Source organism: Rhincodon typus, chromosome 35, assembly GCF_021869965.1.
Source record: "Rhincodon typus isolate 14 chromosome 35, sRhiTyp1.1, whole genome shotgun sequence".
NCBI classification, from domain to species: Eukaryota; Metazoa; Chordata; class Chondrichthyes; order Orectolobiformes; family Rhincodontidae; genus Rhincodon; species Rhincodon typus.
Genome location: NC_063366.1, coordinates 6,647,782 through 6,663,057, shown reverse-complemented (window position 1 = coordinate 6,663,057; position 15,276 = coordinate 6,647,782). Strand labels below are relative to the sequence as shown.

The 15,276-nt window shown below is 44.3% G+C and overlaps 3 protein-coding genes across 3 annotated transcripts in view; 2 read left to right on the top strand and 1 right to left on the bottom strand.

Annotated features, from left to right (window-relative positions):
* Positions 1-1,342, bottom strand: part of LOC109929269 — a 58,016-nt gene extending 56,674 nt beyond the window's left edge. Inside the window, 1 exon segment of the mRNA XM_048616475.1 lies at positions 1,096-1,342. Coding sequence (XP_048472432.1) covers positions 1,096-1,342 — 247 coding nt within the window.
* Positions 1,343-2,080: 738 nt separating this feature from the next.
* Positions 2,081-5,169, top strand: LOC125480998 (class I histocompatibility antigen, F10 alpha chain-like; the record flags this gene model as incomplete). Its single annotated transcript, XM_048616471.1, has 2 exons — positions 2,081-2,315; positions 4,940-5,169. Coding segments are annotated over exons 1-2 (465 nt in total), but the record flags the coding sequence as incomplete, so codon positions are not given.
* Positions 5,170-5,171: 2 nt separating this feature from the next.
* Positions 5,172-14,475, top strand: LOC109929267 (beta-2-microglobulin-like; the record flags this gene model as incomplete). The annotated part of the gene is made up of 3 exons (XM_048616470.1): positions 5,172-5,586; positions 12,788-12,898; positions 14,177-14,475. Coding segments are annotated over 3 exons (531 nt in total), but the record flags the coding sequence as incomplete, so codon positions are not given.
* Positions 14,476-15,276: the final 801 nt, after the last annotated feature.

Here is a 15,276-nt window from a genome sequence, read left to right as displayed (position 1 = left end):
TTTTGCTGGACTCCTTAATGCCACACTCGGTTAAATGAAGCCTTGATGTCCAGTGCGTCCCTTTCACCTCAGGTCTGGAATCCAGCTGTTTATCCATGTTTGAACTGAGTCTGGAATGAGGTCAGTGGCTCTGGTTTCACCCATTACAGGACGGCAGTGAGCAGGTTATTGCTGAGCAGTTGCTGCTTAATAGAGCTATTGATAACCCCCTCTGTTACTTGACTGATGATTGAGAGTTAGACTGATGGGGTGGTTAATTGGCCAAGTTGGATTTGTCCTTTTTTTTGTGTGTACAGGTCATGTCCAGGCAGTTTTCCATATTGTTGGGTAGACCCCATTGTTGCAGCTGTACTACTACACCTTTCTTTGGGGCGGAGCAATTTCTGGAGCACCAGTCTTCAGTGTTTTTGCTGGAATGTTGTCAGGCCCCATAGCCTTTGCAGCGACCTGGACCTCCAGCTGTTTCTTGATATTAAATGGACTCAATCAAATCGGCTGAAGACTGACATCTGAGGCACAGGTTATCTCTTGGGGAAGCCAAAATGTGTCATCCACTCAATACTTTTGGCTGGGGATTATTGAAAATGCTTCAGCCTTATCCTTTGCACTGATGTGCTGGGCTATTCCATCAGTGAGGAGGGGGTTATTTATGGACACACCTCCTCCAGTGAGTTGCTCCATTCTCCACCAGCATTCAAGCAGCAGCACTTTGTCCCGGGAATTAGAACCATAGGAGTGATATTTCAACAAATGCCATTCATGCCCAAAACTAACTCAGAGCATAGTCTCTGCTTTTTCAGCTCAGCAATCGACTGGCTAACAGCAAACTCCTGGCCTTCTGTTGTGGTAAACGGCCGAGAGCAGTTTATACAGAAAGCACCCTGATGTTGGCCTGGAGAACATCTGCAAAAATGCACACAAAAGACAAAACCAAGAACAACATTATCCAGAAGCTAGCAAGCAACCAGTGATAAATTATACTCAATAACGTCATAGTGTCTTCTAGTCCTGTCTAAAGTTCCTGAGCTGTGTCAAAAACACTGATGGATTTGACCTCATTGAATCCATCACAGAACTGCGATTCCCAGAACTTACTGAACCTTTGCATCTTGCTTTCCCCTTGAGAAGGAGTTTGTAGTTCACAATGTTCCTCCTTCACTTCCTGATCTTGGGTGTCCTCCTTTGTCCAGAGACCTTTGTTTTCCTGATCCTCTCGGATCGCATCCACCATCTCAGTCTTCCTGTCTTCCTCTTTCCCAGTCCAGCCCAATTCCACATCTTTTCTCATAACGTGACTTCGAATCACACAACGAGCCTCATATTTGTAAGGTGATTTTGCCATTGGCTTCCACTTGTATGTAGCTCAATGGCACCTCAACGATGATTGTCATATCATCCATATTTGAGGTTTGGGGTTAGGTCTTTTCTCAGTTCCATTGATGCTGAATCAGGGATAACAAAGAACTCGATCAGGTTGAAGACTGAAATTTGGCAGAACCACTAACTTTTATCTTGAGCTTTTTGAATTCCCACCCAGCTTTTCACCAACACCTGGCAGTCCTCATCGATGTCATTGGTGAGCGTGACTTCTCTGTTTCCTCTCTCTCAGGCATTCTCAAAGCCAACTGAAGATGCAACCCCAATCTCACAGGCCTTTCTGCAGCTCTGTGAATGTTCCTCGCCATTCAGGGACATCACATTCCTCCAGAAATGGAGATTCAAGCACAGCCCATGAGATTGTGGTCACCCAGATCAAGTTGTTGTACATATTCGACATGAATGTGGTCTCAGGAAATTTGGGCAGGAGTGAGAATAATTCATATACAACACCGTGCTGTGACTTGGCTTAAACCTGTAAAGATGCTATCTGTCATGTACAAGGTGGAGAAGAGATGCTGCAACATCTAATTCAGACCCAGACGATGAATTTGATTCAGACGGTCTGACAAAGTGGTGGAATATTGGAGATTGCTACACAGAGGATAGGGCTCACTTTGATCAGATGGTGTCTGTGTAAATGTTTGTTAACCCTTTCTTTTCATTGATATTTACAGGCACTGACTCACTGACTGTGATCTACATGGCAGTCTCTGGCATGAAGGATTTTCCTGAGGTGACTAATATTGCAATGGTCAATGGAATTCAACTCAACTATCATGACACTATTACCTGTCGGATGATCCCCAGACAGCAGTTCATGGAAGATTATTTTGATGCAAAATACTGGGAATATCTCACAGGTCTCGGGAATACCCGATCAGACATGGCAAAGGAGAATCTGAATACACTAATGAAAAGTACAAACCAGACATCTGGTAAGATCAGTGATATGGAATTTCTGCAGGTTAATGTTGACTGTCAGGCAGGTGGTGACCCTCTGGATTCTGCATCAGAAAGTTGTAGGTACAAAGCCCAACCCAGGGCATAAATGCAACAACTAAAATGAACATGACAGTTCAGTCTTCACAGAGAGCTGCACTGTTGAAATTGCTATCTTTCAGATAAGATGCTGAACTGTGTCTCTATCAGCTGTATGTAGAAAACCCTTTCGAGAAGAGCAGGGAAGTTATCCCCAACACCCTAGTCAATACTAAACTTTAATTAGTGTCATCAAACCAGACTATTTGATCATTAATTATTTGCAGTTTATCAGAGCCTATCTGGGGACAAAAAATCTCCCTCATTTCCTCCTTTAAAACTGTTAGTAAAATTAATAAACTGCATTGCACTTCAGCATGTCCTGAGATCAAGAAACTTGCTTTTTAAATACAAGTCTTATTTCATTCTTATTCTTTTCAATGAATGACAGGCAGGTACTTATCCTGTGTTATGCTTTATCCCATGACAGTTGAGTGTGCAGCATGTAGCACAGTATGAATGAAAGACATGAAGAAAGTTACTTTATTTTGTCTCCCTATTTTGAATGAGATATTTATAAAGTCATGTCACATTCTCGAAGATCAAGAGATGGTTTGTGATTGAGTGAGTGAGAATCCGAAGTGATGGTTGTGATCCTCCAGGACTGAGCAAGTCCTGTCATCTAATTGCAATGTCTATTCATATCTGAGGGGGAGATTGATCTTCTCCAGTATTACAGAACAGACATTGTAGATCCAGGAGGCAGTGCGAAAGGAGAATGGAAATCTCTGTAGTAATTAATCTGACAGATAAGGAAGTGGAGACGATCAAGGACAGGCAGTCGCTCCATTTTTTTAAGGAACAAACAGAGTTTATGTTTCGGGTCCGGTGACCCTTCCTCGGAACTGAGGAGGTTCCGAGGAAGGGTCACCAGACCCAAAACATTACCTCTACTTGTTCCTTCACAGATGCTGTCAGACCTGCTGAGCTTTTCCAGCAACTTTGTTTTTGTTCCTGATTTACAGCATCCGCAGGTCTTTCGGTTTTTACTCCATTTTTAAATTATTTAAAGTGATTTGGGCATCACCGGCATGACCAGCGTTTATTTCCCAATCCTTGAGACCGGCATGGTGGCTCAGTGGTTAGCAGTGCTGCCTCACAGCGCCGGGAACCCTGGTTCGCTTCCACGCTCGTGTGACAGGTTGTGTGGAGTTTGTACGTTCTCCCTGTGTCTGCGTGGGTTTCCTCCGGGTGCTCCGGTTTCCTCCCACAGTCCAAAGATGGGCAGGCTAGGTGGATTGGCCATGCTAAATTTCCCACAGTGTTTAGGGATGTGTTGATTAGGCAGGTTTTTGGCAATGGGTCTGGGTGGGATGCTGTGAGTTTTGGTGTGGACTTGTTGGACCAAAGGTTCTGTTTCCACACTGTAGGGATTCTATGATACCTAATTGCCTCTGAAGTGAATGACTTGCTGGGCCATTTCAGAAGGTAGTTAAGAATAAGCTACATTGATGTAGGCCTGGAGTCACCTGTAAGTCAGACCACATTTCCTTCCCTTAAACAAAAGTCATGAAACAAGTGGGGTGTTATGACAATCAGCAACAGATTTGTATTCATCATCAGGAAGATTAGTTTTGTAGTCAGAATAGTAACAATTGAATTTAAAATCTCCTGGCTGTGTAATTTGTGCCTATGTTAACAGATGATTCACCTCGACCTCTGGAATAGTGAAAGGGCAAAGTTGCCCCAGTCTCAGAGGAATGCTTTCTCACTGGAGACAGCAAGAACTGGTGATGAGTTTAAACTGAGCGTCAACACGCCTGGCAAAGGTTAAGGTTGAGATGGAAAGTCCTTCATGGTAATGTCAGCCTGTGTGGGAATGGCACCCACGCTATTGTTATCACACTGCAGCAAAAACCAGCAGTTCAGCCAACTGAGCTATCTGATCCCCACTGGGCACAGGCATTGTCCGATGATTGTAGTTTTGTGACAAATGAATCAGTAGGGAGTAAATTGCCAGGTATGAACATGACTGACCATGTGTATACATGGCAAAGAAGTCAATGTTCCTGATGACAAATAACTATATTGACTTGCATTGAAACTGATAATCATGCGTGTTCCACTCGGTCAATCTCCTAGCGCCAGCCCCTGCGTCACTTCATTCAGTCCATCCCCTGGGTCACTCCACTCAGTCCATCCCCTAGCACCAACTCCTGCATCACTCCACACAGTCCATTCCCGAGCACCAACTCCTGCGTCACTCCACTCAGTCCATCCCCAAGCACCAACTCCTGCGTCACTCCACTCAGTCCATCCCCGAGCACCAGCTCCTGTGTCACTCCACTCAATCCATCCCCGAGCACGAGCCCCTGTGTCACTCCACTCAGTCCATCCCCTAGCACCAACCCCTGCGTCACCCCACTCTGTCCATCTCCCGATGCTGACCCCTGATATCAGTCACTACTGGACTATAATCTCCCAGTTCTATCAGATAATAGCTTCCCTTTCCCTTCTGATCAGACCGGTTGTAAGTTTTTGCAAAAACTTTTAATATTAATTCCGGTTTAATCACTGGCAGAAATTCACACCTTTCAATGGATAGCAACTGTTGAAATCACTGGTGATGGCTCTGTGAAGAGATCGATGAGATTTGGATTTGATGGAAAGGATTTCATGAGTTTAGGGCCAGATAGATTTAGATGCATTGCAACCAATCACAATGCAGTGAAGACGAAAGAGAAATGGAATTCTGATGAATCCTGGAACAAGTATTGGGAAATGCATCTGGAGCAAGGGTTTGTTCAGGAAAGCAGTATTTCGAAAGGAAAGGTATATATTTCAGTTTTGATCCCAAGTTCTATTTTAACTTTACTGATCAAACAAACCATAATCCTATTCCATTCTGTGTCTGTCTATTGTTTGTGTTTTCACCCTTTCCCATCACAGTTCAGCCTGAAGTGTTCATCTCCAGGAGTGAGTCCAATAGTCAGGACAAGCCGCTCACTCTCTCCTGCCTGGTCACTGGATTTTATCCTGTAGACATCGAGGTGAACTGGCTAAGGAATGGAGAGGTCATGTCTGAGACACAATCCTCGGGGATTCGACCGAACCATGATGGGACCCATCAGATCCAGAAAGAGATTGAAATCAATGCTGGGGATGAGGATCAATATTCCTTTCAAATTGACCATTGCAGCCTGTCAGAGGCCAAGCTCTATCAGTGGGGTAAGGAACTGGATTTTGTGTGTGTCTGTGTCTGTCTGTACATCTGGTTTGTTACTGTTCACGTTTATGTGGCTTTAAGAATTCCAGTTATTTGACACAGCGCCAGTAAAGGAACGCCAATGTATGTCCAAGTAAAGCTAGTGAGTGGCTTGGAGTGAAACTAGCATCTGGTGGTGTTTCCATATATATACTGCCCTTGTCCTTCTCAATGGAAGTGATTGTAGGTTTGGAAGGTACTGTCTAAGGAGGCTTGGTGAATTTCGGCAGTGCATCTTGTAGATAGTTCACACTGCTGTTATTGAGTGTCAGTGGTGGAGGGAGTGGATGGGCTGCTTTCTCCTGGATGGTGCCAAGCTCCTTGAGTGTTGTTGGAGCTGCAGCCATTCAGGCAAGTGGGGAGTATCCCTGACTTGTGCCCTGTAGATGATAGACAGGCTTTGGGAGTCAGGAAGTGAGTTACTCACCTCAGTGTTCCTGGCCTCTGATCTGCTCTTGCAGCCACTGTGATGATGTGGCAAGTCCAGTTCAGTTTCTGATCAATGGTAACCCGAAGGATGTTCACATTGGGGGATTCAGTGATGGTAACACCATTAACTTTTCTGAATTTTGATGATCAGATTGTTTCTTATTGGAGATGGTCATTGCCTGGCACTTGCGTAACGCAAATGTTATTTGCCACTTATCAGCCCACAACTTTGTTGCATTTGAACATGGACTGCTTCAGTATTTGGGGAATGATGAGTGGTACTGAACATAGTGTAATCATTGGCGAACATCCCATTTCTAATCTGGTGGAGAAAAGGTTGTTAATAAAGCATCTGAAGATGGTTGGGCCTGGGACACGACCTTGAGGAACTCTTGCAGAGATGTCCTGGAGCTGAGATAACTAACTTCCAACAAGCACAACGAGCTTCCGATGTGCCAGGTATGACTCTAACTGGTGGAGAGTTTGCCTCCTGATGCCCATTGATTCCAGTTTTGCCAGGGCTCCTTGATGCCACACTCTGTGAAATGCAGCATTGATGTCAAGGGCTGTCACTCTCGCCTCACCTCTGGATTTCATCTTTTTTGTCCATGTTGGAACAAAGTCTATAATGAGGTCAGGAGCTGAGTGGCCCTGGTGGACCCTAAACTGGGTGTTGCTGAGCAGGTGCTGCTTGATAGCACTGTTGATGATACCTTGTATCACTTCAGAATAGATCGAGAGTAGACTGATGGAGCAATAATTGGCCAGGTTGGATTTCTCCTGCTTTTCATGTACAGGACATACCTGGGCAATTTTCCATGTTGTTGGGTAGAGTCTAGTAGTTTTGGAACACAAGTCTTCTGCACTATTGCCAGAATATTGTCAAGATTCATATCCTTTGCAGTATCCAGTGGCTCCAACCATTTCTTGACATTGCGTGGAGTGAATCGAATTGGTTGAAGACTAGTATCTGTGCTGGGTACCCCTGGAGGAGATGTTGTGGTGCTATCACCAGACTGTTAATACAGAGATTGTATAAAGGTCTGGGGACCTCAGTTTGAATCCCACTGTGGCAGAGACAGAAGTTGAATACAGTAAAAATTTGGCATTATGTGTATAATGATGACGCTGAAACCATTGTCAATACTCATAAAAACCCATTTCATTTATTGATTCCCTCTACAGAAGGAAACCAGCTGTTCTTGCTGCCAAGTGTCTCCATCACACTCCATTCGCAGTGTGGGTGACTTTCAACTGCTCTCTGGGCAATTAGCATTGGGTAAAATGCCAAGCCAGCCAGTCACACTTGCAGTTTGTGTTTATATAATTGATTGAGACTTCAATAGAGAAGAATTGATCAGTTTGTTCACAGACAATGCAAAAATAGGTGGGATAGTAAATCATGAGGAGGATCGATTTTAGGTTACAGGAGGATACAGATGGGCTGGTCAATGGGCTGATCAGTGATAAATGGAATTCAATCCAGACAAATATGTTGTACTTGGGAAGGATAAACAAGGCCAGGAAATATAGGTTGAACAGTGGGACCCTGGTAACCAAGGATCAGAGGGACCTTGATGTACCGTACACTGGTCCCTTAGTGCATCAGGATAGATAAAGTGGTTAAGAGGGCATATGGAATACTAACTTTTATTAGCCAAGGCACTGAGTTTAAGAACTGAGAAATGTTTGCTGGATCTATATAAAGATTTGTTTTTTGTTTCATATAATCAGTCACATGATGAGGGCATTGCTGGCTCGGCCAGCATTTATTGCCCATTTATAATTGTCCAGCCATCATTTGGAGTCACATAGGAAGGATGGCAGCTTCCCTCTCTAAAGGACATAAGTGCATCGCAGGTTGGACCACAGCTCGAGTATTGTGTACCGTTCTGGAATCGACATTACAAGGGGATGTGATTGCACTGGAGAGGGTGCAGGCAGGGTTTACCAAAATGTTGCAGGCTCTGGAGAGTTTTAGTTTTGAAGAGAGATTGGACAGACTAAACTTGTTTGGCTTGGAGCAGAGGAGATTGAGACAGCACATGATAGAGATGTATAAAATTTTGAGTGGCATCAACACAGCAGACAGAAAGAAATATTTCCTCTTGGAGGGACTAATGACCAGCCATAGATTTAAGGTAAGGAATGGGAATTTTAGATGAGATGTGAAGATGGATGTTTCCATCTAGAGGGTGGTGGCAATCTAGAACTCAATGCCTGAAATGGCAGATAGAAACCCTCATAACATTAAAGAAATATTCCGATGTGCACTTGTGATGTCAAGACTACGAGGCCATGGGCCAAGCGCTGGAAAATGCAACTAGAATAGTGAGATGGTTGTTTGTATCTGTGCCAGTCAAAATGTGCCAAAGGGCCATTTTCAGTGCCATAGACTTCTATATGGTTCCATAACAATCACATCCCAGAAGAAAATTAAAAAGAAGATGATGTAGCCAGCCCCAATAATTCAATCAAAAGCTGAAATTTCTGGAGCAACTCAGCAGGTTTGGCAGAAATTGTGGAGAGAAAGTAGAGTCAACATTTCGGGGTGCAGTGTCCCGTTCCTCGGAACTGAGTGTAGTAAGGAAAAGGTGGTATATATGCGAAAGATGGGTTGGGGGGAACCAGGGTAAAGGAGGAAATGATAGGTGGAAGTGGAGTGCAAGAGTATGAGAACAGCAGTTGGGCAGAGAAGGAATGGATAATCATGAGCCAGAGAAAAGTAAAAGCTGCTAATGGGGAACACTGGTGGGTGACAATGGGTTGGCCATGATGAAAGCAGCCCGTGTGATGACAAGGCCTGGTGCTTGGGAGTTGGGGGAAGGACATGGGAGAAGGTGTTATGACCCGAACATTGCTGAACACGATATTGAGTCCTGAAGGCTGCACAGATGCCAAACCAGGACTTTATAATTCAATCCTTGAATCTGTGGGATTATTCTGCTGGATCTACACTGCTCCTCCACTTCACAGTCAAGCTCTCTGATCTGAGATTTGATATTTCAGACTGAATGTAATTATGCAGATGTAGTCTGACCAATGCTCCACAACAGAAATATAATTTCCTCACTTTGTATTGTAACTCCCTTGAGATAAAGGACAACAGTCTATTAAACTAACTGATTTTTTGTTTATTAAAAGTGGATTAACCACGAAGGGAGGTGATGGCCTAGTGGTATTATCAGTTAACTATTAATACAGAAGCAGAGCTAATGTTCTGGAGATTTGGGTTCGAATCCCACTGTGGCAGATTGTGGAATTTGAAATCAATAGAAATGTTTAGAATTAAGAATCTGCTGAAGACCAAGAAAGTATTGTCGATTATCGGAAAAACCTTTCCAGCTCACTCATGTCAATCCACGATGGGAATCCGCTGTCCTTATCTGGTCTGGCCAACATGTGACTCCTGACCCACAACCATGTGGTTGACTCTCAACTGCCCTTTGAAATGGCTTAGTTGTACCAATCAGTATGAACTAAAGCCACTCAGTTGTACCAATCACTACGAACACTTCAATGAAGAAATGAAAATAGTCCAGCATTGACCCAGGCACCAGAAAAGACTTTGGCAGAAACAGCCCTGTTGACCCTGCAGATCCCTCCATCCTAACATCTGGGGTCTAGTACTCTCACAGATTCGTCAAGCAACAGTCTGACTCATGGAATCATACCTGACAGACATCACCATCACCATCACCATCCCTGGATATGTCCTGTCCCATGGCAGGACAGACCGAGGTGGTGGCACAGTGGTATATAGTTGAGAGGGAGTTGTCCTCAGAATTCCTAACATTGATTCCAGATCCCATGAATTCTTATGGTTTCAGCTTAAACATAGGCATGGAAATCTCCTGGTTTCCATGTATCGTCCTCCCTCAGCTGATGAATCAGTACTCCTCCATGTTCATCAACACTTAGAGGAAGCACTGAGGGTGGCAAGGACGCAAAGTGTCCCCTGGGTGGGGGTTTTCAATGTCCACCACCAAGAGTGGCTCAGCAGCAGTGCTACTGATCGGGTCCTAAAGGACATAAACTGGTAGACTGCATCTGTAGCAGATGGTGAGGGAACCAACGAGAGAGAAAAACATACTTGGCCCCAATCTGCCATATTGGTAAGAGTGACCACCGCATAGTCCTTGTGGTGACAAAGTTCCACCTTCACTTTGAGGATATTCTCAGGGGTGTTGTGCGGCGCTATTACCGTGGTAAGTGGTACAGACTTCAAACAGATCTAGCAACTCAACACTGAGCATCCATGAGGCACTGTGAGCCATCAGCAACAGCAGGATTCTACTCCAACACAATCTGCAACCTCATGGCCCAGTATATCCCTTATTTAAGCATAACCATCAAGCCAGTGGATCAACCGTGGTTCAATGGAGAGTGCAGAAGGGATGCCAGGAACAGCATTAGGCATACCTGAAGATGCGGTGTCAACCTGGTGAAGCTACCAAACAGGACTACAACTATGACAAATAGCATGAGAAACAAGTGACAGAGTGAAGTGACCTCACAACCAACGGATCTGCAGTCCTGCCACATCCAGTTGTAAATGGTGGTGGACAGTTGAACAGCTCCCTTGAGGAGGAGCTTCCACACATATCCCCATCCTCAATGAGGGAAGAGTCCTGCACATCAGTGTAAAAGACAAAGCTGGAGCAATCACAGCAATCTTGAGCCAGAAGTGCATAGTGGATGATCCACCTCGGTCTCCTCCAGTGGTCCCCAGCATCACAGATGCCAGTCTTTAGCCAACTCGATTCCTCCACATGAGATCAAGAAACAGTTGAAGGCAATGGATACAACAAAGGCTATGAGCCCTGACAACATTCCAGCAAAGGTACTGAAGCCTTATTCCTTAGCCAAGCCCTTCCAGTACAGTTATAACTTTAGTGTCTACTGGGACTATGTGGAAAATTGCCCAGGTATGTCCTGGAGAAAAAAAAGCAGGAAAAATCCAACCTGGCCAATTACCACCCCATCAGTCTACTCTCGATCATCAGTAAAGTGATGGAAGGTGTCATGAACAGTGCTATCCAGCAGCACTTGCTCAGCAATAACCTGCTCAGTGATGCCCAGTTTGGGTTCCACCAGGGCCACTGAGCTCCTGACCTCATTACAGCCTTGGTTCAAACATGGCCAAAAGAGCTCAATTCCAGAAGTGAGGTGAGAGTGACAGCCCTTGACATCAATGCTGCATTTGACTGGGTATCGCATCAAGGAGGCAAGGCAAAACTGGAATCAATGGGCACGGAGGGCAAACTCTCCCCTGGCTGGAGCCATACCTGGCACATAGTAAGGTGTTGTTCTTGTTGGAGGTCACTCATCTCAGCTCCAGGACATCTCTACAGGAATTCCACAGGGTATTTTCCCAGGACCAACCATTTTCAGCTACTTCATCATTTACCTTCCCTCTATCATCAGGTCAGAAGTGGAGATGTTTGCCAATGATTGTACAACGTTCAGCACCACATGTGACTCCTCTGAACTGTAGTCTAAGTTCAAATGCAATAAGATCTGTACAATATCCAGGCTTAGGCTGACAAGTGACAAGTAACCTTCGTGCCACACAAATGCCAGGTAATGATCATCTCCAATAAGAAACCATCGAACCATCACCCGTTGACATTCAATGGTGTTGCAATCACGGAATCCTCCACTACCAACATCTTTGAGGTTACCTTTGACCAGAAACCCAAACACATAAACACCACGGTTACAAGAGCAAGTCAGAAGCTAGGAATACAGTAGTCAGTAACTCATTTCCTGATTCCCCAAAGACTATCCACCATCGACAAGGTACAAGTCAGGAATGTAACGAATATTCCCATTTGCCTGGATGGGTGCAGCTCCAACAACACTCAAGAAGCTTTTCAACATCCTGGACAAAGTGGCCAGCTTGATTGGCACCATATTCACAAATATCCACTCCCTCCACCACTGACGCTCAGTAGCAGCAGTGTGTACTATCTAAAAGAAATTCAAAGATTCTTAGCCAGCACCTTCCAAGACCGTGCATCTACAAGGACAAGGACAGCAGATATGTGGGAACAGAACCACCTGCAAGTTCCCCTCCAAATCGCTTACCATCCTGACTTGGAAATATATCATTGATCCTCCACTGTCACTGGGTCAAAATCCTGGAATGCGCTCCCAAATGATATTGTGGGTCGACCCAGAGTGTGTGGACTGCAGTGGTTTATGAAGGCAGCTTAACACCAACTTCTCAAGGGCAACTAGGGCTAAGAAATAAAATACTGGCATGCCAGCAATATGCATGAATTTAAAAAAATTCATGATTTATGCATGGTCTTACAAAATTCACTACATTTAACATCTCCTAATCTCTAAATGACAGGAAAATGTTCAGATTTGTTTTTCTCAGGTTTAACAGGAATGATCTCACATTTCCCCACATTGGATATAAACTATAATGGTTGGAATTCACTCCTTTCATCTGTCAATATCCTTCCATTGTGCCTCCTAACTAATGTCATTTGTAAACATGGATATAAACCCCCAGGACTGGGACAACTCAGTGTTTACACTCCCATCAATGGGATCTTTTGTTACTTCACTGGAGAGTGAAATTGAGTGAGGGTCAAACCAAAATTTCAACCAATTCCATCATTTCCCAGTGGGTGGGAATAGTTAAAATTGTCCCCATGAATACAGAACTGGGAATGGATCTGGGAACAGAAACAGTTCTGATGTTATTACAATGTGTTTCAGAAACCCCAGGAAACAGTGGGGAACACATCCATCTTGGAATGATACTTGGATTCCTTTTTGCTGCAGTGTTCTGGATAATCGTAATGATCATTTGGATAAGGTCATGGAAAGGTAAGGTTCAATGAGGAAGGGATGTGGAACTGCATGGAGAGAGAGAGCGTGGGGAATCTCCAGTACTGGGAGGGAAAAGTGAGAGAATATCAGACTGAATATCAACAAATTAACTTGTGTTCTCACTCTGAGAATTGATTATTCTAATGGACATTTATTTTGTTTCTGCACATATATCAAGTGCGACAAATACACCAGTTTGCAGTAAGCGACTAAGGGGTCAGAGTGTTGGGAGTGGTGGAGAAGGGACTGAAAGCTGTAGAGTTACATTGTCCGGGTGTGATTCAGGGTGACGCTTGCCTCCTCACTCTGTAGTCCCTCACCCCCCATTCTCTTATTCCCCCTCTTCCTCATCTTCATACCCCCAGATCCACTCCTTCCAATCCTCCACTGCTTGAATCCCTCATACCCCAATTCTTCTTTTCAGTTCCTCATCCCTATTCCCTCCCCCTCCTTTCCCTCCGCACTGTGCTGGTTAGTTAATGCTGAGGGTGATTGAATCTGGATCCAGTAAATGATAGAGAATATCTCACACTGTTTCATTTGATATTTAATTGCTCATGTTATGTTTCTCTGTCAGCTTCTGATGTCTCTGTTCCACCTCATTCATGACTCAGGAAGTGACATTTTATTCGCCCTCCATTAATGTATTTGTAATCATACTACTCTGTCCGGGACCCTGTCTCACTCTCCCAGACACGGTTAAAACCTGTCAGACAAATTTCACTCCACTCCCCTCCCTGAAGTGACTGCCTTGTGTCCTTACCTCATGGGTATCCTGGGCTCCACTGCAGGACATTCCTTCCAAATAGGACGTGGCCCGGTGGCTCAGTGGTTAGCACTGCTGCCTCAGCCTGCCTCACAGTGCCAGAGACCCGGATTTGATTCCACACTTAGGTGACTGGAGTTTGCATGTTCTCCCTTTAGGTTCCCTCTGAGTGCTCTGGTTTCCTCCCACAGTTCACAGATGTGCAGGTTAGGTGGATTGGCCGTGGGAAACGTAGAGTTACAGGGATACTGTAGGTTGGTGATCAAGGTGAGATGCTCTTCAGGTGGCCAGTGTGGACTCAATGGACCAAATAACCTGCTTCCACGTTGTAGGGATTCTATGATTCCCAGAGCCTCTTTGAGGAAAGATGGGATTCTCCTGTTCTTGTGTGAACATGGACATCATCGTTGATCCTTCCATATCACGGCTCACATGGAATTGCAGTTCATTGTTCGCACCCAGTTCTTTCAGGAATGCAATTAAATGTTCCTGGGAATGTGTTTCCACAGATTGAACAGTGTATTCCAGATCTGCATATTGTGATCCTCAGTCACCAAGTCAGGCCTTCTGAATTCATGCTTTCATCCTGTCTCGGAAATGTGAGCAGTGTTGCCATCTTCATCGTCATGGACGGTTTCTCCCTCACACTTTCTCATTTTCATTGTCTTCATGCTTTCATAATTTGCCTGAAATGAAACAATGTCCAAAGGCAGAGATAGTAGGAACTGCCGATGCTGGAGAATCTGAGATAACACGGTGCAGAGCTGGATGAACACAGCAGGCCAAGCAGCATCAGAGGAGCAGGAAAGCTGATGTTTCGAGTCGAGACCCTTCTTCATCTCTAATGTCCAAAGGCAACTCAGAAGCACTTTTTATATTGGAGGGAACTGATCGCTTTTGCACTTTAATTTGCCAAATGTGAACTCTTACGTAACATAGTTGTAAATTGAATAGTTACAGTCTATTTATTGAGAAGTCATCTTTATCTATGTACTATCAATGTTTAGCTACAAATGCTGGTAATTGTGGTTTGTAATCAATAAACAATTTTTTGTGATTTAACGTTATTCAAATTCCTCATTAATGATTTCACAAGAAGGGTTCAACTCATTTATTCTGCAGCTTGTGAGTATTGAATCAGTAGTTGTTGAGCTCCAATTCAGTGTGAACTGGGGGAATTAATGTCAAACATCTTTCCCTGCTTTCCATCAGCATTTATTCACTTCTTTACACAAAAAAGAATAACAGCAGATGTGAGGAACCGGTTTCATAACGTTGGTGAATCAAACTCCAACCCATTTCCCAATGAAGTGGAAGTGATATGTCACCAGTTTTTCAGTGTAAGGCACCTTTTACTGTTAGTGTTTGGGAGTGGAAACATGTCATAGACTGTGACTGCTAACAGCACGGTCCCATGGATATAGAACATTGTGGAAAGAAAATGAACAATTGAACACAATCAACAGGCTTTGTAGCATTCTTAGAATCCTTTCCAGATAAGTTATTAGAAGATCCTTTCCTGGGTTACTGATCTTTAGAGAAGCTATTAAACAACTCTAGAGTAGGTAGGACTTGAAGCCAGGTCTCTTGGCTCAGAGGCAGGGACACT